At 32.2% G+C, this 25,521-nt stretch overlaps 1 protein-coding gene across 1 annotated transcript; it reads left to right on the top strand.

The window, feature by feature from the left end:
• Window positions 1-19,004: 19,004 nt before the first annotated feature.
• Window positions 19,005-24,950, top strand: LOC108324125 (CAAX prenyl protease 2). The gene is made up of 8 exons (XM_017556960.2): window positions 19,005-19,457; window positions 20,152-20,211; window positions 20,373-20,585; window positions 20,811-20,922; window positions 22,647-22,718; window positions 22,883-22,945; window positions 23,681-23,758; window positions 24,644-24,950. Exons 1-8 carry the CDS (start codon window positions 19,251-19,253, stop codon window positions 24,799-24,801), a joined length of 963 nt encoding a protein of 320 aa, XP_017412449.1. The 5' UTR covers window positions 19,005-19,250; the 3' UTR covers window positions 24,802-24,950.
• Window positions 24,951-25,521: the final 571 nt, after the last annotated feature.

Raw genomic sequence — 25,521 nt, 5'->3', positions numbered from 1 at the left:
AATAAACTTGTTTAATAACTTGATACCAGTGTTCAAAATAACATAAACTAAAAACTTTTATTCACTTTATTAAAATATTCAAAATTCAATAAAACCAACATCACACCATCACCAATCACATCATTCTCAAAATAATACTTATTTAATACACTTTCAAAAATCAGTAAAACAAATTCTTTTTCTTATGTACTCGCAAAGCTCCTCATTATTGGACATCGAAATCAACATTTACAGCATAATTTGCCTTGTCCAACACAATCATACAATTATCATAGGTGAAAATCACAACCACAATGTAATGGTAAGTTAACTAAAAAAAATATCATATTATAACATAAATGATGGAGGACATTTTGAATTACTTACAAAAAGCATGGTCAAAAGGATAGAAAAAGAAGAAGGAACTTTAAGAACACTACTTTTGTGGAGGATCACCTATTAGTCTTCTTCTTTTATCTTTAATATCTTTTGTAAATATGTAAAATAGTTTCATTAGGCCTTGTATTTGGCCAAAACATTTTTTTAGCTTTGTTTAGAAGGCTTGATGCCTTAAGAGGGGGGATTAGCGTATCATTAGACATATTCTAGAAAATTAACGCCTAAAAATGGGTTTGGAAGAGTTTAGAAGGGTTTGGAAGGTGTCAACATCAAGGGAGGCTCTATTATGTTGAATGTGGACGGTTAGTTAGAGGGAAGACTCACATTCCTCCCCTTTTGCCATAGGATCCTTCTAATCTCTTTTCAAGTACAATGTATTCTAGCCTACTCCTTTACTTATAAAAGAAGAGACATCCTTTGTATTTTCTTTAGAACTTGATTGAATGTAAAGACACTTTCCTAAAATTGCAAGTCTTCTCTTCTTGAGTTCTCACCTTATGAGTTTTCTTCTCCTAGACTTCTTCATGCTTTCTCCTTCAAGGTTGGCTTAACCTTCTTAGAGGAACCTTTACCAAAACTGCAACACATCAAGCATCAACATCTCTTCATCTAATTGCTTCCACTTCATCCATCTCTTCCAAGTTCACCACTTTTGAAGAAGCTTCATCGTCATTTATTGAAGGAGCCTCCTCAAAGTATTCTTCAACAATAAACACTATATATTCAAAAATCACATCACCATCTCACCTAAACCTTAACAATAACTCATTTAATGTCACACATTCCATCATAGTGTTTATTGTATCTCCTAACAACAATAAACTCACGTGTAGGCTTAGCACAAAAGAATCAATCATTAACAATAACAAAGATTGTCACATGTAACTTACCATCCCAACTAGCTCAACTCTAGAGCCAAACCAACTCTTCCTTCATACTCGCATAGAGTCTCAAAACATAGTCTATTTTGCACAACCATTCCTCAAGTCTTACAGCAAAGTCCAACACTAGTACAATTATGTCACCACATCTAATGCTCTCCCCGAGAATACAGTCTTAAGGTCAACTCTCGGTGCCCCCTCTCCTTTTGTTAATACTCCTACGCTTCACAACCACTATCTCAACATTCATCCCAAGTGTAGGTTGATGGCATATGCATTCCTTCCTTAACTAAGTAGGTCCTTCACACAAAATTTCACTACATATTTGTTCGAGCATTCAGATCTACATAGGATATTTTGGAGAAGGGCAACCCAATTCTAAGCCTTGTTACAAAGTTTACATGTGGATAAATCCAACCTCTCAACAAACTTCTAAACCATTCTTTTCGCTTGAAAAATTGTAACTATAAAAGTCATGTTGCAAATGTAATTAATGAAAGATGAACCTTCAAAGAGGCAACCAATCAGATTTTCCCCCAAATTAAAACTAAGATAAAACCAATAAGGCTCCCCATTTTTTTGAAATAAAAGGCAAACTCTAGAAAAGTGGTGGTGGTGGTGGGGGGCAGGGGGGGGCAATAAATAGATTTTGAAAATATTTTTGCAATTAGTGTTAGGCGTTGTCTGCAGGGGATAAACGGTTTGTAGACAATATTGAACACTTAAGGATTTTCAAAAGCGTTTAGAAACACAACAAAAGAGAGCAAAGATGAAAACTCATTTTTATTCTAGTTCACTCCAACTTTCAACTGAGTTACGTTCAATTCTCCCTTAAGCACTTTTAAAGTGTTCCACTAACTTTAAAAAGTTACAGCGAGTTTCACTGCTCCTGGTTTTACAATGAGTTTCACTCCTTGTTTTTCACTAGTCCAAGTGTCTAAAACTGTTTAATTCCTCGTAAGTTAAACAACCAAATGTTTTAAATCAATTTTTATTTTCCAAATATAATAAAGTGTTTTTTTTTAAAAAAAAACAAGTACAGATTGAAAAGCTCTCGTAAAGAGGATTTAAATCAATACAAAGTATATCCAGAAAACTTGTTACAAATAATTTTCTTTTTCAAAGAGGTAGACGATGCAACAAGATAATATATGCAGTTATGGTTGTATATTTCTTCTCTTCATGCGATCTTCTTTATATAAACAACTTCAAAAAATATTCATTACTTAGAAATATTGACTTTGATGTAAGTGAGTAACCTTTTATACGAAGATACCATGTTACTTTTGTAGAAACAATTGTGTTACTTGTACGAATTAGTCAAATAAAAAGCAATGATGAAACACTCTTAATTAATATCATGTTGAATCAAGAAACAAAATTTCATTGCTCTATCTACCAAATAGGTTGTGTACATGGTATTCACATTGTTGATTTTAATTCCTATAAGGTAAACACATTAAGATAAGATATTACTTTATTCATGATTGTATATAAAAAAATATTTTTGAACTACAATTGTTAAGATAGATCATCAAAGGACTACTAATATATTTTATAAATTCTATTTGACTAGACAATGAAATCACCTAATAAAAATATAACCTAATAGTCATCAAACAAAAATGATAAATCTCTTTAAGAGAAAAACAAGTTATATATTGGGAAAGTATAAGTTATCTATTGGAGTCGGACCTTTTTTATGATATTTTTAAAGGGGAGAAAGATGGAGAGAAATAAAGTTTAAAGCATACAGGATAGAGGGGAAAAAGGGAAATATCAAGCTAAGGCATAGCTTAGATGAATAATAAAAATAGTAGAACACCCATCACCATCTCCTACCTTTATGAAGATAAAAACACAAATCCAGTTATACTGATTTTCTCCTTCTAAGTTGGGGCTGGGGGCAGGTTGTAGTCCATACCCATAATACATATTCAAATCAATATTTAGATGTTAATCCAAAAATGAAGCCCAGACAGCATTACTTATATTATTTATCTGATAATGATTTCATCAATAGCACAAATACTATTAGGAAACAACCTTGTTTTGCACAAACAACAGATTCTCTTTGGTAGAATATATGAAAAAAAAAAGTATTGCAAAAAACAGCTAATTAGATATTTTCCTCTCCTTTAAATAAAATATGTGTAATTAAAACCCCAACTTATATAAAACTTGTAAATAAGATATTACAAGTCACTAACGCTGTAATTGGAAATGAAACTGCGGTTCCATTTTCTCATGTATAATCCCCAAGAACGGTAGCCTAAGATACTCCCCCAACGATATGGGCTCTGCAATCAAAACAACACTGGTCTTCCCTGCAGAAGAACACACTGCTGGAACAGCACTTGAGACATCAGATTTCGGAAGCAAACAATTGGCCAAAAGTGCAATGTTTCCAGTGGAAGTGTAGCAGCAACTTTCCCAGAAACGAGGTGGCGAAACGCAGTTCACAGCGTCAAGGTCAATCTCAAACAGATCCTCTTCCTCTTCCAGTTCAAAATCTTGGGAAACTTTTCCACGATGTTGTGATGAACTTGTAAGTGAAGAAGTGGTCATGGTCTTGTTTATGTTGTTGCATAATAACATGGGTATATATATAAAAAGTGGGAAAATTTGGATGATGTTGAGGTGGATGGTGGCAAGTATAACGCTCCCCAACAAATGTGAAAAGGGTCAAAAAGGATCAAAGAGTGGTGTTTGTGTTATGAACATGTTATAATCCTCTAAGCTGCTCCACCATAATTCAACGCTCATGCTGCTGACTTATATATTTTATTAAGTTTCACCAAAATCATATGATATGGAGTCAAACGTAGAGCTACCTACCCAACAGAATGGAAAAATGCTCCCATCATCTTAGTTACATAGTAATGAAGTACCAATGCCACCTTTCTTTTCCAAACCTACAAACATAAAATATTAATGCAAACAACAACCAACACACAACTCACCAAACTCATATTCAACCTTTCTCATATATAACTTATGGTTGCATGTGGAATTTTTCTAAAAGTAGAAGCTCACATTGACAACCTCAATGTGGACACAACACAATCTATATTGGAAAAAAATTCCTCCACACCAAAATCAATCATTTCACAATCACTGGATCAATAAAATGATCGTAAAATGTCGTGTCCAATGAGTATAAAAAAAAACTGGGTGTCAAAATATTATTATCTATCTATCTATGCACCAAATGTTAAATAACTTGTGTAGTGTTGTGAAATTTATGTTCAATTTTAATTTTGGCTAAAATTACAATTTTTTGAACAAAGCAAACACTAGCTCCAAAACTAATAACTGGGTGATTTGAGTAGTGATAGTTAAAAAAATTGAAATCCTGTACTTATATTATATATATATTAACGGATTCAGGGGTTGTTTCTTCAAATTTAGAATAACGCTTGAGGGAAAATGATTACGAACCCAGTGGTGTGCCTAATCGATGGGTCAGTAGTAGCCCAAATAAGCAAACAAAACCAAATGGGTATTTCTTTCTGCACCCTATCATTTTCTTCATGAACCTTATCGATTTCTTTAATTTCAGCTTTTGCCCTTATTTGAAAGTTACTTCCGAAAATCTGAAATATAATTTGGAATTTAGTTTCCGGAAAAATGAAAATATGTTTCTGGAAACAAATTTGCCGAAAGTTTTCTCTGGTAATTTTTTTTTTCCGAAACTGACTTCCAAAATTCATTTTCCGACTTACCTCTTCCAGAATTTTCTTTTCAGAAAAATGTGTTTTCCCTTTCGGAATTCATTTTCTAGATAATATTTTTCTCCTTCCGGAATCCATTTTCCCATCAACGTTTTTCCCCTTCCGAAATCAATTTTCCGGTCAGCCATGTACTCCTTCTGGAATTACCAGACAAAATAAGGAGTCCAAAAATAGAAGCACGAGATTGAGGAGGAAGATTTTTTAAACCTTAGGCATTTATGAAAATTAAAACGTAGAACAAAAAATATTTGAAAGCACCAATTCAAGAGAAACAAATATTGTATATAGATTGAAAAATAAACGAAAATTAAAAGAAAGAAAGATTGTAAGAATTACAAAAGAAAAAGGAAAATTCAAAGAAATTTGACTTGGAAAATAAAAGAGCATTGATTTTGAATTGGCAAAGTATAAAAGAAACATAATTTTGAAATGGTGAAAAAATGGATAGAAGTTAAAGGAATGAGTAAAGTGATTTAAGTCTAAGAGCATGTGTGCATATATGTATGAGGTTTTGATTTCAATGTCATAAGGAAAAAATATATAACATTAACAATTTGATGTGTGATGTATGGTTTGGATTCTAAGAGTATACTATAATATTCGTGAAATACATTTACATCAATTTGAATACCCAAAAGTAAATAATAAATGTAATATAATATGGTGATGTATGTAGGTAGCGATATTTGGAACTATAAAAATAATATTAGCTTTAAAATGTTAAGTGTAGATATTGAGAACGTTTTAGTTTTAATACAAGTCAAAACATGGGTCTAGATAGGTGTATACATGAACAACTTTCTCATATTATGATAGATATGTATGTGTCCAGCTGAGTTTATATAATCTTTATACATACATACATATAGATTCCTGAGTTAAAATATAAGTTTGACATTGTTTCTTCATTTTTTCTCCTGCCTATACCCTCGGGATATGCAGTAGGTATTTATATTAGCTTATAAGTATTGGTATATGTTTCAAGTTGTATATGTTTCGGACGTTTACACCAATCATGTAGAATGTCATTGTTTATTTAGTTTTTTTTTTCTATTATGTTTTAGCATTTTATATATATATATATATATATATATATATATATATATATATATATATATATATATATATATATATATATATATATATATATATATATATATATATATATATGATAGTCTTTGAAAGTCGGAAGATTTAAAATAAATAAGTACTTCTGAAAAAAGGTTTTGAAATAGCTTAATACGTCTCGGTTATGAAAATAAAAAACAAAATCTTTCAAAAACTTGGTGACATTTTTTAAAATTTTGCACAGGTTTCAGTTCTACTCTTATATTTTAAGTTTTATAAAGAATTGAAACCTATAATTTTTCAAATAATTTTAAAAATTTGTAAATAATTTCAAAAATACTATAGGTGACACTTTTTAAAATAATTGCATAATTATATGTTTTGATTTTTTAAAGAATTCGTTTCTTAGGTTAAAATTACATTCTTATCAACGTTTCTTCATTTGAGTCGCTGCATCAGTTTATTTTGCTCATTTTCTTACGCGAATCACATTGACTCTTTCATCGTTATTTCTCCACTCTCCTTCCTTCTCTTTCTCGTAACCAATACGAAGTATGTCATCACGTTGTCACTACGAACATTTTTTTTCCATTTTGGAAGTAGTTAGAAGTTTGTTCTTTCGTCTTTATTTTATTTTCTGTTTTATAATTTTTTTTTCTTAATGCTAATATTTTTTTAATCTATTTTATTCAATATGGAAGTGACAAAGGTAATTGTAACTCTGTTTGTTAAAAAAACACGGTGATTCTGAAAAATATATGAGATGAAAAAAAATTGAAATTTAAAATGTATATATAAGAATAGACTTTAGTTAAAAAAAATCAAAGCATAAAGTAGAAAATAAGCTTCTAATGTCTAAAATTATATTTTTTTTATCTCGTTCGATTAAAAAACTAAAATATAATTGATACAGGAGTCTTTAGTGAAGACACTAGAGCTTTTAGGAAAAGAAAATATTGTATGTCTATATGATTTTTGGCTATGATTTTTTTTCATATGTAAGTATAATGGAGTATAAATCAACGGATATGGATATAGTATCTTTAAAGCAGTGAGATAAATTATGAATGTAATAGTAGTAAAAAGAATGTGAGAGAAATAAAAAGAAAAAAAATTTATCTGACAACAAAGTTAACCTTCTAAAGTTTTACAACTAGATATATCTTAGAATCAAGAAAGAAATGTCTTGAAAATTTTTTTTCTCAATTAATAATTTTTTTCTAAAAAATTGTGTTTTTGTTTCTTATTTTCTACAAAAATATTAAATTGGTTTTTTTTTCTAAATTAAATTTTTAATTTTGTAAATGTGATATAATTTGTTATTTTTTATTAGTTATGTATTGATAGTGTTAAATATGTGTGAATTCATAGTTTTTTATATTTTTTTAAAAAAATTTGCACATATTTAGTTAGTGTCATGCCACTTTTGTAATATGGAAGTGATAGTTGTCCCATAAAGTGTCGTTGTTTTAATGTCAATTTGATCCTTTTATTTGTTATTTTAATTCAATTCAATCTCATTTCTTTTTAAATTAATTCATTTCACCCTTTTCAAATTGAGACCAAATTTAGTTCTTATATAAATATTATATTAATATTTTTATTAAAATTTACACAAGCAAAGACATCAGTCCTACTCAAAGAGAAAAGAATTACTACTAGAAATGACTAAGAGTACACAAGCACAAGCAAGACACACTTAAAACCTACAGGATTTCTAAGGAAAGAACTACTCTGATATCATTAATGTAACATCCCAAAATATATAGTATAAACTATATTAAAAAGAATCTACAAACATGATAAAGTATACAGTTATCCATCTAAGATATAAAGTGTTACCTTTACAGTCATCCAAAAACAACTATAAATTTAAACTTTATATACATACTAAAGGATACTCCAAAGCTATACACAAACGTCTACTAAACTAAATCAACTACTCAGCAACATCACCTTCATCCAAAGCTTTTTCCAGAGAAACCTCTTCTTCTACTGCTCACATCCAAAGGATCATCATTGCAGAAGAAGAACATCATAACATACAAAATACAAGCACACAATAGGGTAAGCTAGTTTAAACAAAGGTTAATCATACATCAATTTATTTAACTTCATACAATCATACTATTCATTCACATCACATAAACTCTTCACACATAACACCACACTAACTTTAACTGTCCGAACTTAGAATGATTGTCGAGCTATGGCGGGTGGTGCACTCATGGTGGCTTCTACTGCTTTGCAAAGCCATTGACAATGGGTACCCTACCACACTCACGAGGTTAGTCCATTATCACTCACCTTGGGCCATACAGGAAGTACCTAAGACTAGGACCTCCTGCTACTCCTCACGACATGGATCAATCCTCTCTACTTGAGAATGAAAGACCATTGGAGTTTCAGGATAACCCCCAAGACTAAGCTCCTGCATTCATTCTAAACTTACTTGAATCTCAACTAGAGATTTCACTTTGAATCACAACATAGGGCACCATCATGTATCCTCTCCTTGAGGATCATGGAATTATGTCCATTAACCATACTTGAAACTTACACTTTGAAATCACCAACTTACACTTTGAAATACAACATACATCAATAACCAATGATATTACATAACACAACTTCAACTTACTTCATACAGCACTCAATGTTTCATGTAAAACAACCTAAGATCAAAAGAATAGTGAACTAGAACTGAAACCCTCGCACAGCGCACACATTCGCATAGCGAAACTAGAAGCTTCTCGCACAACGACCTAGCTCGCTATGCGAATCCTCAAACAGAGACCACACCCTCTAAACCATTCGCATAGCGGTTATACTCGATATGCGAATAAACCATCAGTTGAATCAGACCCCAGACCCCTTGCATAGCGTCCCAGCTCGCTATGCGAGAACCTCAAACAGTGGCTCATGCTTCTTAAGCACTCGCAGAGCGAAACTCATTCGTTGTTTGAATAAAAAGAATAATAGTTCTAGACCCAACCAGTAGCATAGCGACTTGATTCGCTATGCGGATCGAAAAACAGAGAGCAACCCTCTCAAACCATTCGCACAGCGCACCCAATCGCTATGCGAATTCCTTGGAAGAGAACACCTCGCCAAAGTGACTCTCTATACGAATCTATTCGCACAGCGAGTCTGCATAATCTACAGAATGAAATTCTGCAGAATTATGCAACTCAATCACAACTTACCAATTCTACTCAATTTTCCCAACTTCTAACACTCCTAGATTGTTGTACAAACTTAATTAAACTTGACTAAGTGATTCTAAACCTTCATAACATCAATCTGAAGTGTTTATGCATCAAATCCTACTATAAAACCTCAATTTCCTCAACTTAGAGACTCAAATTCCAAATTACCACTTTGAACCTGTTTTTGACCATTTTGATGACTCAAACAAGTCACATATGACTTATCTAAACTACCCCAGCAGACTCTAACAGCACTTGACCTCTAATGCTCAAATTCACTACCTCACTTCCTCTAAATTTACTTAAACAAGCACAATTCACTTCACATTTTATTTGATCACCACTATAACAGATTACTCACAATGTTATATTCAATTATAGCAGCACACATCTAATTCAGTTCATAATCATCATTTCACAGTTTTCACAATTTAACGTTCAAAGAACGTACACTCACAACCTAAATTTTCAACCAAACAGCACTATAACACAGAATTTATCACACACAGAACAAACTACTAACTGAAATACAACCTAGCTTCCCTTACCTCAGAGATTAATAGTCCAGCTCACAGAGTCGCTCCAACCGTACCTTGCACTGCAAGGGAACTCAACAGAAACCTACAACTCACCAATTAGTGATAGAGAACAACTCTTAAAACCTAAATTGAGCTGAAAAATTGAAGAAGAAAACTATTAGACACATGCAACAACACTACTCTACATGATCCAGAATCAAGAACAAGAGAAGAAAGGGGACCAAACAGCTTACCAGCTAGAATCACAGAATTGATCGGTCAAGATCGAAGCTCTCAACGCCAGGATTGCCTAGGCACCTCCTGATTTTATATTATAAGATTATTTTAAAGTAAAATAATTTGTCTCATTATTTTAATACATCTATCTGCTCTATAATACTCTATTTTCTAGGTCCTTACAAACTTCATTTAAAATTGTTTAAAAATTTAAATTTATTTGTTTTAAATTGTTATAAAATTGTTTTAAAATTTTGCATTTGAATTTATAAAATTGTTATGTTTAAACCAACGCTAACATGTGTATAGAAATTATTGTAGTTTATCCATTTTAAAAATATACAATTATTTGAAATATAATTCAAATAAAAAACAACATAAAATTATTATGTAATAAAATATTAATACAAATAAAGTTCAATAAAAATATAAATCTAAATAAACTTAATTTTGTTTAAAATATTTAATAAAAATAAGTATAACATTTATATAAAAATTAAATTTGATTTCAGTTTGAAGAGAGAAAAACTTACTCAATTGAAATAAATTGACACTGAATTGAATTAAAATAAAAAATATATGACCAAATTAATGACACTATGTATGACAATGATACATTATACTGTTAATGTCATATCACACTATTAATTTTACGTGATATGACATTTACTTAACAAATTAAAAATATGAAAAAAAATTACTTACGGACTAACATGTAACGCATTCTTAACATTGTTAGTAAAGTTACGAAAATGAAAATGAAAGACATGATTAAACCTAAAGATAATCCTATATTTTATATATATAAACTAAGTAATAAAGGGGTAAAGGAATGAAAAAAATAATAAAATTATTTTTTAACACAAGAATAAAACAAATCTTAATAAATAATTATATATATATATATATAGATATATATAACATTATTAAAAAATGCTACCAGTTATTAAGAAAAACTTATTAATCATATATTAGTGTTATCCTTTGAACCGAGATAGTATCTTGGACTCTACTGTATAAATTCATTCAATGTAATCATAAATCAACTTCTTAAAAGTATAAATCAATTCAATGTATTCATAAATAAACTTTGAAGCATAAATCAATTCAATGTACAAAGTTAAACTAATAATAATGTACAAACTTAGAAATTACTATATCCTAATACTACATAGTATTATATAGCTGAATTACATATTTAGTCAGTGTTTTTCTTACGAGCTTAAGTGATTTATCTGCAATTGAAGTAGTAAAATTGAATCTCTGCATAAAACACAATGATTTCAATTACTGTATACGAAATCTAAACTATAGAGAAAATAAAAGTCAAACCAAAATATTATGGCTTCCCATCCACTAGTAACATGTGCACGAATAGTGGTCATCATCCAATATATCATCATATGACCCGGTTTGTCTATTACACTACAATATATCATCATAATTATAAAACTTTAAGTAACATCATTAGAATGGTAAAAAATGTAACAAAGTATGGACTAAAATACCAAACTTTAAGGGCCAACCATGCAAACTTTTTAGTTGTAGCAGTTCATCTCCCAAACAACATCATATGTGCTGCAAGAGAACTATTAAAACAAAAATAACTTTAGCATACATTTATATAACAAAGAAAGTTGAAACATATTGAGGTTCTTACCAATTTACTACTTGTCTAAGAAGGTTGGGAGGAGACTTGTGCAATAAGTAAAACCAGACACTAGTGTTCTCCGGTATGAAGATCACAAGTAGCTGCCAATGACGCCTGAAATTGGTAATAACTTAATTGTCGATCATATACTAAAATCATAAATGAAACTTTAAAGTTAACAAACTTCACTTACCCAAGTATATAAGGGAGAAAATATATCTCCTTCCCCATTGCAAAGCAGCCAGTGATGTATGCTTAGATGTCATCAAATTTATTTCCTTCATGAGTCATATAGGGGTCAATGAAATCGTATACATCATTGAACCCCATCTTGTTACTGACACCAAACATATACCTGAAATCAAGAAATGATCTGATATAAGTAACTTGATAGAACAATTTTATATAAAAATGTTCTAATAAACTTACATCAGTCACAACTGAATGAGTGTAATATTACTTTCTTCTCTCCCCAAAGTAAGCCCCCTAACATCTTGCTGATGCAAGTACAATGGGATCTCAGCATGTCTTCAAAATCTAGTAGAATCCCATGGTACAATCATCAGCGCATCTACAATGATGTTACAAAGCTCGTTTAAAGCACCAAGAGGGTCGTCCTTAGATAAATGAGTCTTCTTCAATGTAGGACTTCCCTCTTGACATGTCTCTTATTACATGAAAAAATGGCTATGTTATAACGTCAATAAGAAGTAAAGCTTAAAATTTAGAAGTATATAGTAGGAGTGTTTATCGAGGGGTCAGATACAGCACCAATCAATTGTCTAGGCCAGGCGGCAAAGCACTTAAATGCCTGTGCCACAGTAAAAAAATCCTTTGTAGGCACAAGAACAATGGCATCTGCTACGACGACTTTATCCACCGAGACCTTGACCTCATATTCTCCTAGCTCCACACCATGCACTACAATGACTTCCTCATATACTATGCCACGAGCCACTAGCATGGTCCCGGTAGGAGAGAAAACATATATTTGACATGGACGAGTGTCGTCCATGTCGTCCCCTAGGGCATTGGCAACTGAGCAACTTTCTTTGTCGCTTCTACTTGTTAAATTAAATGTTAGGTTATACAAAATGTAAATTAATGAACAAAAATGATTATTAAGTTTACTTGTAGGAGGGACATGTTCCGCTATAGGAGATGGCACCAGACGAATGCTATAATGCTCAAACTGCTGCTGGAACTAGCACGTAACCATTTCAACAACTTCATCATACAACTCTGCCCGAACCTTCTTTGTGATCTCCTGCGTGATCTCTTTTCGGATGTCCTGCTTCATCTTTTCTTCATACTCTTTACTTAATCCGTATGAAGATGGACGCGAGGAAGACCCAAAGAATTGTTATATGCAGGGGTGTGTGTCACAGTTTATGCCTCGGTTCTGAGTGTAATCGAGGTAGTATATGAATTTCAAAAAGTATGTCAGCATATATCAGTGATAGCAAGGTGAGTTGGCAATACTTTATGCTTCGGTTGTTGACTTAACTGAGGTAGTAGACCTCTCACGCTTCGGTTCCTTGTGAATCGAGGCATATAACTTCCCTAAAACTACAAAAATGTCATCGTGCTTTTATATGCTTCGGTTTCAGTGAAACTGAGGCATATATAGCACGCTAAAAAACCTTTTTTTTACTAGTGCAAATGAGAGTTATAATATCTACAGATATTTAGTAACCATATTGGTAGGTTTTTTAAGATGTTTAGTATTTTGATAGAAAGTATATATATATATATATATATATATATATATATATATATATATATATATATATATATATATTGAGATGAGTGAAGACTAGATTTAGTTTATATGTCTTATGCAATTGTGATAAATTTAATTAATACCTGTACGGGTACTTACCCTGTTTATTTAATTATGCAAATCATTTAGTGTCTTAGGAGTGCTCTTAAGTGTAATTTTATGTCCATTCCTGACACCTAGAGCGTAAGATCGTCAAACTTTAGTATGATTCCTTCGTGACTGCTTGAATGAATCATTTGCATTAAGATCATGACTCTATAACTAGCTAGAGCCACAGATCTCTACTCCTAGTATCTAAAAGAAAGAGATGAATTGATTGAACCATAACTTAAAACCAATTTTCACTCAATCTCAGCTAGTTAAATAAGATGAGTGATCAAGTCATCCAACAACAAATAATAAATCAAATCACAAACATATATAAATATACCAGAGGTACCACGAAGATGGATAGAAAAGAAAGCATAAAGTTTTACTGTTCCATTGATATCACCAAAGAGAAATCAGCTACTCATGGAGTTGTGTTGCAATACAAATCCAACATGTAAACATACTATTTACAATAAAAACATAATCTTCCTAGCCTTACAACACTTTGCCTTACTATGTCTACATCTTTCTCTACTAAATGTATCTTCACTCAATGCTTAAAATAAGGACATGAGGTTTATTTTTATAAATTGTCCAAGGCAGAGCTCAACTCCAACTTTGTCGCTTGAGCTGCAAAAGTTTTATTCCAGATATTTCTAAACTACCTTTCTTAGGGCTTAAGTTGAACAGTTTGGGCTCGAGCTGTAAAAGTTAAATTCTAGATCGTTCCAAAGGTGGGGTGCTTGAGGTTTCCACCTCATGAGGGTTTACTCATTATGGCTCAGGCTCAATTCTACTGCTTAGTCGCATAAGTCATAATTTGCCCACAATTGAATTATTTTAATCCAATTTCTCTATTTTTCCACTTTAACTCTCTTATGTTTCTTTGTTAATCCAATTTTAATTTAAGAAATCTCAATTTTAATCCAATTTTCATTGGTTACATCCTTGCTTATATATGGTTAGTAAAAAGATTTGAGTATTTCTAGTGGAGTCAAATTGGTTTTGATTGAATTATTATTTTAATACTAAATATATCATATTAAGTATAAAAAATATAGAGAAAATCTCAGTTTGAATCAATTTGATTATCAAAATTGCGTTTTTGGATTTTATGAATTACGCAAACTCATTGGGTGAGTCATCCTCTCCTTAAGTGAAATTCAAGTTTCTTAACTCTAGAAAGCTAACATTTTGTTGCTTGTTGGACGAGCCAAAGTTTGCAGGGTGAAACTTTAAATAGAACTCTCGATGTTTTAGTATCTAAGAGAATCAATATCTTGTCTGATGAAATTAATTTTGAGAAAATCTCAAGAGGTCAGAAAGGATATTGATTATTGAGCGACTCGAGTCTCACTGAGTGAGTCTATAATAGTGGTTAGATCTCTAGGCGAACCAATTTTCTCATTGGCCAAGTCATAATCTACTGCTTTTGTGTGTGTGAGGCCAAGTATCTAGGAGGTGTGTTCATAATCTATTGTTAGCTGTTGATATGATATTTGTGTGATCTGTATGCAGTTATTTTTAATGAAAAAAAATGCTATACTGAAAAGTTGTAAGTTATGTATTGAATGATGATTTGATAAGAGATTATCCTAATTCTACTAATATTGAATTTAGATATTACATTATGAGAGTTTAGGGAGATTTTATAGTCTAAAGTGTAGTGTAAAAAGGAATCATACTTAATATACCTAGTAGGTTGTAAGAAATGACTTTGTCATTGACATGTAACTTTGTGTGAGTGAATATAGTATGATAAATACAAAATCTCTAAAAGTTTATTTAATGCATGAGTATTTTGAAAATAGAATTAATTGTTAGTGATTATTAAACCATTTGATTGATTAAATATATTGATTAAATGATGAATGAGATATGTGAAAAGATGTGATTATGTGAATTTTGATTCTGAAAAATGTATGATATATTTTTTTAATAATACCAGTTTGTCATATTTGTATGGTTTGTGTTATTTTAATTTATGATGATTATATGTTACACTGTAGATTGAAATAGAATTGTTCTGCTATAATAGACTAAGGAATAATAGTTTGTGTATTTATAAGTGTATTTTATTCTTTTTTGAAGAGATGAAAATTTTATTTTAAATTGAAAGAAGAATGTAAATATATTTACATGTAAATGTGTGTCAGACCTCGGAAAACGCACTCAAAACCCTCCTGTCAGTCATTTAAAACGCATCCAAAACCCTCTGCGCGGACGCTAGGTGTCAGCAGCGAAGATTCGAAAATCAGATAGTGGAAGGCAGGTGTCAGCGAGTGAGCGGACGTTCGTTTTAACGTGGGAAGCAAAACTGAAAATTTTGAAAACTCGTTTCACTCACTCTGCATGCACCCTTTCTCTCTAAAATCTGATCTTTCATTTTCTCCATCTTCTCTCTAGAAAACTCTCCCTTCTCTCTACTGTAACTCACCTTTCTCTGCTCTGATCACCGTTCAGGCACCATAGGAGCATTCCCGGCGTCCCAAGCTTCCTCTTAAACCGAACAAATTTCAAGTTTGAGCGGGTAAGTGTATCTGTCCTTGGTCATTCGTCTTTTGTTACATGCAAAACCAAGTTCTGGTTGCATGCAGGGGTGTGGTCTAAGTTATCCTTGATTTTCATGTTGTTTGGTTTAGTTAGAAGAGTTAAGTGATCGTTGAGGGTAGAAGATTGTAGTCGGACGAACCAAAAAAAACCTACTCTTAGGACGTTCAATCACGTATCCAGGTAAAGGAAGCTTATCCAATTTAATTGTATGTTGTTGTACGTTCGTTGATAATGAATGCTTGTTGATGAATGGTTGAATGTATGTATCAAGTATGAATACTGATATGGTGGTTGATGTGGAATGTGATTTCTTGGTATGATATGGGTTGTATGAAGTAATCAAATTGATTATGATTAGAATTTTATAAAGTTAGGAAACTATGTATTGAGAAATGAATTGAATGTAAATGAAATCTGAATATGTATTCCCTATGATAATGTACGTTCGTCATTGAACGGTCCTTGACCGTTCGGTGGTTCTGTTAAATTTGTTTGAAATGGAATTCTTTCATTTGGGAAGAATTCTAGTTGAGGACGAGCGTCTTCTAGTAATAGTGTTATGTTTGAGCGTTCGGCCAAACGTAGATGTACCTGAGTGTTATGTGAGGAGCTGAAAATCTTGTAAATATGTATTAGTATAGTTAGTTATTCTTCAACCTGATTTCCAACGTGTCTTATCATATTTATTACCCTTAAGATTTCTATTATAAGTTTAAAAATTAGTGATAGGTCTAAACCCAAGCTCTTGAAATGAGAGGCGCTCGGTCTTATACCGAATGCTTGTAGTCGTTTTAATTTATTAAACTTGATGAAACGGCGTTCGTCCAAATTTAGAAAAAAATTCCTTTTACCGTGTTCAGTCATTGACTGACATTAGGTTTCTGTAATGGAATTATTTTAGGTATGATTCTTTAACGTCTTGATGTGTCTACATTCATTTGATTCGACCTAGAGCCTCCCTACTTGATTTATAATTTGAGTGATGGTTTGAACTCCCGAGGGTCAGTTCATTTAACTGATTCACGATGTAAAAATCGTTCGTTATATATTATATATATTTTTACCCTGGATTATTCTTAAATCTAAAAAGTAACTCTCTTGGTCTTATTCTATTCGGAAATGGGAGATTTTATCGGTCTCGTTTCTATCGTTCGTCCTCGTTATGAAGAGGGCGGAACGTTCGGTATTTTATGTGTTTAGAAAGGATGATGAAAATGATACCTAAGTGAAAGGTTATAAAGAATGAAGAGTATATGAGATGAATGTAAGATTGTGGATTTGAACGAGCGTTCCGGGGAGGAACGACTCTTGGATGAATATTGGAATTGGTAAAGTATGAATGTGGAAATGCTTAGCTGACGGTTCATCCTGATGTTCCGTGAGTACTCGTCCTCACGTAGAGGAGGGTAGTTCATGTGTGGGAACGGCAGGAGGTCCTAGTCCTTAGGGGTACTTTGGACGGAACAGACTAACCTCGGTGGCAGCTGATGAGAGATTTCTAGTTACTACATCACCCGGGTGCACGAACGTCGTAGCTACACAGAATTCATACAGTCCAGACAGTCAGTCTAGTAGTAGGCCTTGATTGAATCGTATATTGGAATGTATTTGATGTGTTTGAATATGAGAAATGTACGTTGTTACTTGAAGTAAATTACATAAGCTTACCCTGTGTTTTATTGTGTTGTCTCATCCTTGTACGTCCGTCTTGTCATTGCAATGATCATCCGGGTGGATGTGAGCAGATGGAGATGCGCTACTGGAAGAGGCGCTAGAAGAAGAAAATTTGGAGGAAGAGAATCTTATCGAAGTGGAAGTGAAGGCCGAGCCCTAGGAGCGTTCGGCTGGTTTATAGAAATTTTTGTTGTGAGGTGATCGTTCGGTCACCTCTTCCTTTTTGTTCTATGTGACCGTTCGGTATTTTAGTTTTTGTAAACCGTTTGGTCATGTTTCCTTTATTCTGGAACAATTTAAGTTTGTATCTTGTGTAAGGCCGTTCGGCCGTAACCGTTTGTTGCTTAGGTTAAAGACTGAACTGATTTATTATTAACTGTAATCGATTCTATTATATGGTTTTATTACTGTATTTTTAGAATGTTACAATATATGTAAAAATGCATCAATGAATAAATAGAGTGTAACTAGAAATGAAAAATTAAATTAAACTAATAAATGTTGTTGGCCACATTGTAACTGCGGTTGACTTAACAAATTTTTACATACAACAAACATCCAATCCAATACGCCAGAATATAAGTTTGTAAGAACTTAAAAAGGACATCATACTCGTAACTTTTATCACATATTTATTTTGAATAAATAAATGACAAAACTTATATACTATACTATAAATACAAATGATGTTATTCTCCGATCAAATTCAGTTTTACCTTGATAAGCATATTGCGTAGATTATTAAAATAAATTTTAATTTTATTTGGAAAACAACACAGTTCTATGCAGTATCCAATGTAAGTTTTGTTCATGTAAAAAAATACTAAAAGGAAAAGTGGTGTCGTTAGTAACTTTGAGAACTACGTTTAAGAATAGTCATACTGATACCTGTTAGTAGAAGAAGTTGATGTGTTACAATTAGAAGTCATGTAAAATAGTTTACTTCTTCCTACATTAATTATGAAATAAATAATTTTATTATTAGCAATTTTATTATGATAGATAATTCATTGAACTTAAAAAATAAGTTATATTATTAAATATAATTAATAACGAAATGTGTATATTAAAAATAATTAGAGAACAGAAAATTTTCTTTATTAATAGTTATAATAGTTATATTATAAAAAATATTATTCATTAATAGTTATACCTTATATAATTATAGATATAGATAATAATAATAATAATAATAATAAATTAACCCAGAAACAAACCTCAACAACTACGAAAAAAAAGTTAAGAATTGACAGAAAAAAAGGGGCCAAAATGTACCCTTTGCTTGAAGTTGATCCTTGGACGGCCTTTTGAGTCCCGGAACATACAGTAACCGTTCTCAGATAGTCAACCAAGTCCTAAACAAATTGAAATTGAATTCAGACTGAGATTCCCAATTTCCAGAAACCCTATTTTATGCCCCTTTTTTGCCTCTTCCACTCTAGGGTTTCTGCAACTGCAACAATTAGCTTCCGCAATGGCTGAAGAAGGTGTTGTTTTGAATGCAATGGCGTTATTCGCTTGCATAGCAATGGCCCTCTTCTACGTCGCCATCCTCTACGCTCCCACCTTCCTCCTCCGTCTCCCGCCTCCTTCTTCATTCGAAACCTACATGATTAGACGCTTCCTCTGCGCCATCGTTTCGTCTATCCTCTCCCTCTTCCTCTCCGTACTCATCCTCCCCGTATGGATGTCTCTTACCCCCTTATTTTGGTTATGTTTTCAATTTTTTACTCGTAGTTTTTCTTCCTGTCATTAAAATTATTCTCTTTTAGTTCCTGTTCTCCTTTAGTTCTTACACGTATCATTTTTAATTCCCTTATCGGTAGTCTTTATGCATACCATTGTAGTATTTTTAGTCCTTGAGTTTATGACTAAAAGAGATACAAAAGCATTCTTGAAGTGACTAAAATATATTTTTAAGCAGAAACTATTTTTATTTTATTTTTGTAACTACAGAAATAAATGTATTATTTAAATGCATAGATGCATTTAGCAACTGGAGAGTTTATCAAGAGTTCTGTCTTATATTAAAATCATTCTCTTATAAGCGGTGGAAGGGTTGCCGTTGAATGAAAATAATGGTTGGAACCGAAAAACTTACATGCATTTGTTTAGATACTGTTGGTGTTTTTCAATTATCATTACAGTTTCACTTTTATAGTTGGGATATTTTTTTTATGCAAATTTATATCATGGGGATTCACTAGGTGAAACTTCAATTTTAGTTAGAATACCAAAATACATGTAAGTTTAGTCGTACGCTTTTATGAAATTGGTGGGGATTTTATAGTTATTTTGGGATATTAGCTTAGATGGTCACAATGTTTGAGTTTAGTCTTGTAATCATTTATGGCTTTATTTTTCTATGTGTTCAGGTGCAAACTAAGGAGCTGCATCACATTGTTGGTGTATTTGGCATCCGGAGGGACCATATTGTGAGTAATGTGTATGAGTTTCGCTGGTTCAATTAAGGGATGAACGAGCATTTTATCTTGTGTGGTGATGTCAAGTTGTGTTTCTTGCTACCTTATGCAGATTTGGAAAAAGGGTCATTGCTGAATTTTCTTTCTGAAACGTGGTTTTCTGTATGAAACAGTGGCAAGCAGTGATCCTTCCTCTTTGCTTGACCTCCCTAATGTATGCTGGGTCTATCTTTGACAAGTGTCTTCTGTTAGTGGCTTCTTGGAGGCAGCACGCAAGTTCTGGGGATGCCCTTTCCTTTGATTATTACAAAATTGCCTTACATCAGTTTCTTGACTGGTTATCCGAGATTTCGTCAAATATTTTGGTGTGGCGAAATTATGTTGTGGTTAGTACCACTGTCATCATTGTTCATGTTGAACCTTATGCTTCCAACAAGCCACTGAGCTTGTAGCTATTTTTCCCCTGTGCTTACAATGAGAAACTGAAAGCACTGAAGCAAATAGTTTAGTTTGGTAATTTGTGAATACAGCTTAGGTGATGTGCGTTTTATAGGATCAATTTCGTATCTTACATGCATTATGTGAATGATTTGTTATGGTATACCTAACAGGCACCCCTTACGGAGGAGTTGGTGTTTAGGGCATGCATGATACCTTTACTTCTGTGTGGAGGATTTAAAACATACAGTGTTACACTTCTTTGCCCTATTTTCTTCAGCTTGGGTAAGTACTTATATGCCAATTCTAGGAGATGTTTAAGATTGTTAAGGATATAGAGTAGAATTATCTATTCCACATCTAAATGAGTATCAGTTGTCTTTTAATATTCAAAGATGTTTTAAGAGAAGTCATCAAAAGTCCATAGTAGTGCAACCAAGGTTGTCAAATTCTTGAGTTAAGTCTTAAACTTTAATGAGTTTATGATCTTAAGTAGATGAAACGACTGAACTCGTTCTTTTCTAAGTAAACTCATAAGCTATTTACATTCATGTAAATTCAAATAAATTTGAGTCATGAAGCCAGTTAATAGGTTTGAAATCAATCTAATTTTTACCTACATTAACCCCACAATGACTATCTTTTTAGGACACAAACTGATACCTATCCACACCCAGAACAGGCCACAAAAGGGAATAAATGACTTAAATACAAGACATCTCTAAGTTATATTTGCAAAAGAGGAAAATACAGCAATATAACCGATCATACTGCCCAAAGCTAGACTCCTCTAGAGCAATCAACAAGGTTCTCTATTCAACCAGACAACAAAGACCCCCCTTCCCTTCTCGCCACACCTGATACTAATAACAGAAAAACATTCCTCTTCTCTCTCTCCTCTAACTTACCACTATTCTAATTAGAGCACGTTATTACCCCTGCCCTTCTTTCTCACATATACCCTTTCCCATCTTGAACTGTGCTTCACTTCTTGGGCTAGACACTCGCTGGCCCATTTACTCATTGGGCCCCCTATCACAAACCATGTGAGGAAATTAGCTCTTTTTTTTAAATGTTTTCACTTTAAGAACTTGTGCTTTTATCAATTTATACATGATTAGGTTATTTATATAAATATGATCTTATTTAGCACCAATGTATAGTTCGCCACTTTTCTTTGCTATGAAGTTGAAATGTTGAATTATTGTTATGTCAAAAGTATTGTGTTATGCAAGTCTACACAAGTTTCACAAGTTTATGTTGACTTTTTGAGTTTGACAACTGAGTACAACAATGGCATTCTGCCAAGTTTTGTTAAGCTGAAGTTCATCATGCCTTCAAACTGCTTATACCTGAGAATTTGTCCTTTAACTGAGTCCAATGGTGTCTTTTGATTTGTGTAATTGATCTGCCTAATGGGATAAGGCTATTGTTACTGTTGTTTGGGAAGGGACACAATAAAATAAATTCATTTTATGGTTGTAAGCTGAAGAAACATTTGCATGTGTTTGCCTGAATGGGGATGCATGTTTATGTAAGAGATTTCTTTGTATCTTTTTTAGCAGGATATAATTTCTCTAATGAATTAGGCAGCCAAGGTTTTAACCGTCTCATTTAATTATAATATATGTGAAAAATAACTTGTTGCCTTTATATTTTACACATAGTACGTGAATAATTATTAACTACTAATCGGTAAAGATTACATGTACCCTAAGAAAAATGAAATGCAATGGATAAAATTTTGTCCATGATTCCTACTATGTCTCATGCACAAACCTTTTCACCAGTTACCCACAAAAACAGTTTTGGTATACACTTGAGTGAAACTAATGCATGTTTCACACAGCATAGAGGTCAGATAAATGTTTTAACAGTGAGATAAATTTCCTTACAATTTTTAGCAAATTTTCATTTGGCTGTAGATTGAAGAAAATAATAAGCCGATATTATTGTCCTTTTTAAATGCAAGGCTTATTGAGATGTTTTGCTGCATTATTGGTTTGCAGCACATTTAAATCATTTTGTGGAGATTTACGCCAAGCAAAATTACAGAATAATGAAGGCTGTTATGGTTATAGGTATGGATGTTTATGTTGTTCATCAGCTCCTGCATTTGTTATATCAAAGTCACACTGGCTAAGTCGCTGTATCTTTTATAGAGCATTTAAATTTTTGAGGCATTTCAAAGAATCTCAACTTAGTATTTTTGGATGATAGTCTCACTGCAAAATATTTCTTACAGGTCTCCAGCTTGGCTACACTGTTGTCTTTGGGTCATATGCATCTTTTCTTTTCATTCGAACTGGTATGTGGCTTTAATATATTTGGTCTGACTGCTATTGTTGATGATAAATTGCACTTCTGAAACAGAAATTTAGATACATTCAACATTGCTAAAGAATTGAATGGATAATGACTGAGGGAAATGACTCAAATTTATCCTTTATACCGGACAGTGAATTTACTTCGAGTTTAAAATACATTGAACCCTTTTATAAGGTTTAAATACCTTTTTGATCCCTGTATTAGCATTGGTCCCTATAATAGTTTGATTTTTAGTTCCTATAATAGTTTGATTTTAGTCCCTGTAGTTTGATTTATTTGGGTTTTGTCCCTGCCACTAACAACATAACACCATACATTCTTCGAGAGACAAGTCATACAAAAATTAAGACTAATGTTTGGTGGTCAAAATCTAAAAAATAAAGCTATAGTAACTGAACCAAATATTTGTTGGACAAATGTAACGTAATGGCACTTGCCTTAATGTACAGAAAGTTTCTCTGTTGTGGGTTGAGGTTGACATGATAGGAAAGACATCATGAAATTATATTACTATGACTTGGTATCATTATATTCATGCTGTTCATTTAGCCTTAGACGTAAAAGATATAGTTATTTTTTTAAATTGGATACATTCTAGTAACCTATTTTTGGGGATTAGTTCTTTTCTAATGAGGAGCCAACGTATACGGTTTTAGGATGGCCTATCCTTCTTTTTTCCTGTCTCTTATATTTGTTTCTGGCTGATGTTTTTCAGGACACCTTGTAGCTCCTTTAGTGGCGCACATATTTTGTAATTTCATGGGACTGCCTGTATTGTATTCGCAGAGAAGTAGTAAGTTGCTTATTAAAGTAAATTGCAAATGTGACTTCTATGGTTGTGATAGTAAATTGCAAACTACTATAAGCCTCTTTGCTTTCAATTTTTTCTTTCCTTCATTTCGTTGAATTATTCTGAGCTTAGCATAATGTAGAGCTCAAAAAAGTGCTGCAAGTTATAATAGTTTTAGAAATTTAGTTTCAGTTGGATTTCTGACTGTAGGTATAATTATTATAAATTTTAAATTATTAGTAATGACTTACGTTTTACTATTAATTAATATTCTTTTATAACTCTTCTGATCATGAATTATTTACTAAAATGTGAAACAAAGAATGGAAAACTATGAAAAGTACTTTCATATGTTACCATTTTTTTAGCTTTCTAAAATTGATGTACTTGTTAGTTACTGAATTTTGTGTGAGATCAATATTGGGGCATCTAAGAAATTGTACTTGCTACATACAGAATTTTAAATTTTAAAGTTTGGTACATACATGACAAAACATTACATGGTTGGGTTAAAAGTATGTTTATTTTAACCAAAAGCCTGTTCTGTGATTGAAAGTATGTTTATTTTAAGTAAGGTTTCGCGAGCATGAAAGTTGAGATATGGTTCTGATATTATTGAAGTTTTAGATCTAATATCTATGTTGACACAAGAAGAAATCGCACTCTTTGTAAGACCTATATTGTGCATGTATAGGAAGATTTATTTTATTTTTTAAAAGAAAAGAGGGGGGCCAGGGAAAATAACAGTGTTAGTTAGTACGATAAACTGTACTCATGGTCTGCTCATCTTTTGTCATGGAACTCTGGATAAGTTGATCTGTGGCTTACTATTCATTTCCATTTAAATGTGGTTTTGGACTTATTCATTTGTTTCTGTTTCTTTTTCAGGGATTGTAAGTGTAACATTCATAATAGGATTCCTGGGCTTCTTGTGGCTTCTTTTCCCAATGACGGGCCCAGATTTGTATAATGATAGAATAGATAACTGCAGTTGTTGGCAAGGGTACTGCACATGGAGAGAAAGGATAAGAATGCCCCAGATGTAAATGTTAGTGTTTTTTTTAGGATGGGGTTGGTGGCCAAGGAAGAAAGAGTTCTATTTGTGCAGAGTTTTCCTTAAAATTGCTTCAAAGTTAGAATTTTCCAAGGGCTTAAAAAAGACTCCACATCATTACATGATTATAGTTTTGAAGAATTTTGCTCCTCTAAAGTGCCAGAGTAATAATCAAGATGTAGAAATCATCAATTATTATAATTAGAATATTAAAAAATTTGATATTGTAAAAAGGTTTTAATTTTGATTCCCGCGAAGTAGGGATAACGTTATGTGGGATGGACTGTTTTGTTTTGGGTTATCGTGTAGGCTAATTTATACATATAAAAAAATAGAATTTCCTTTTAATAAAGTTGACAATTTATTCATCTAAAATTTGTATTCTATAAGTGATGAACATTTGAAGAAATTTTTATTAACTACAAGTAATCAGGAAAAACATATCATGAAAAGTACAGTAACATTATATTGGTGACATAATGAACATATATTAATACCGTAAAAATAAAATGATAAATAAAAATGTGTAAATATTTTTAAAACAAACAATTATATATAACAATGAACTATTAAACAGAACATGTGAGTGCATTTTGTATTCTTATTGTTACAGGTTGATGAGGCTATGTGAGACCTATTTTCATCCCCAACTAGGGTTAATTATAATTTATGATAGATACTGTAAAAGCTCAGGAACTTGTTTTTATATGCT

This window comes from Vigna angularis, chromosome 3 (assembly GCF_016808095.1).
Source record: "Vigna angularis cultivar LongXiaoDou No.4 chromosome 3, ASM1680809v1, whole genome shotgun sequence".
Lineage (NCBI taxonomy): Eukaryota > Viridiplantae > Streptophyta > Magnoliopsida > Fabales > Fabaceae > Vigna > Vigna angularis.
Note: the sequence above shows the minus strand (reverse complement) of the source record. Positions and strands in the feature narration are given on the sequence as shown.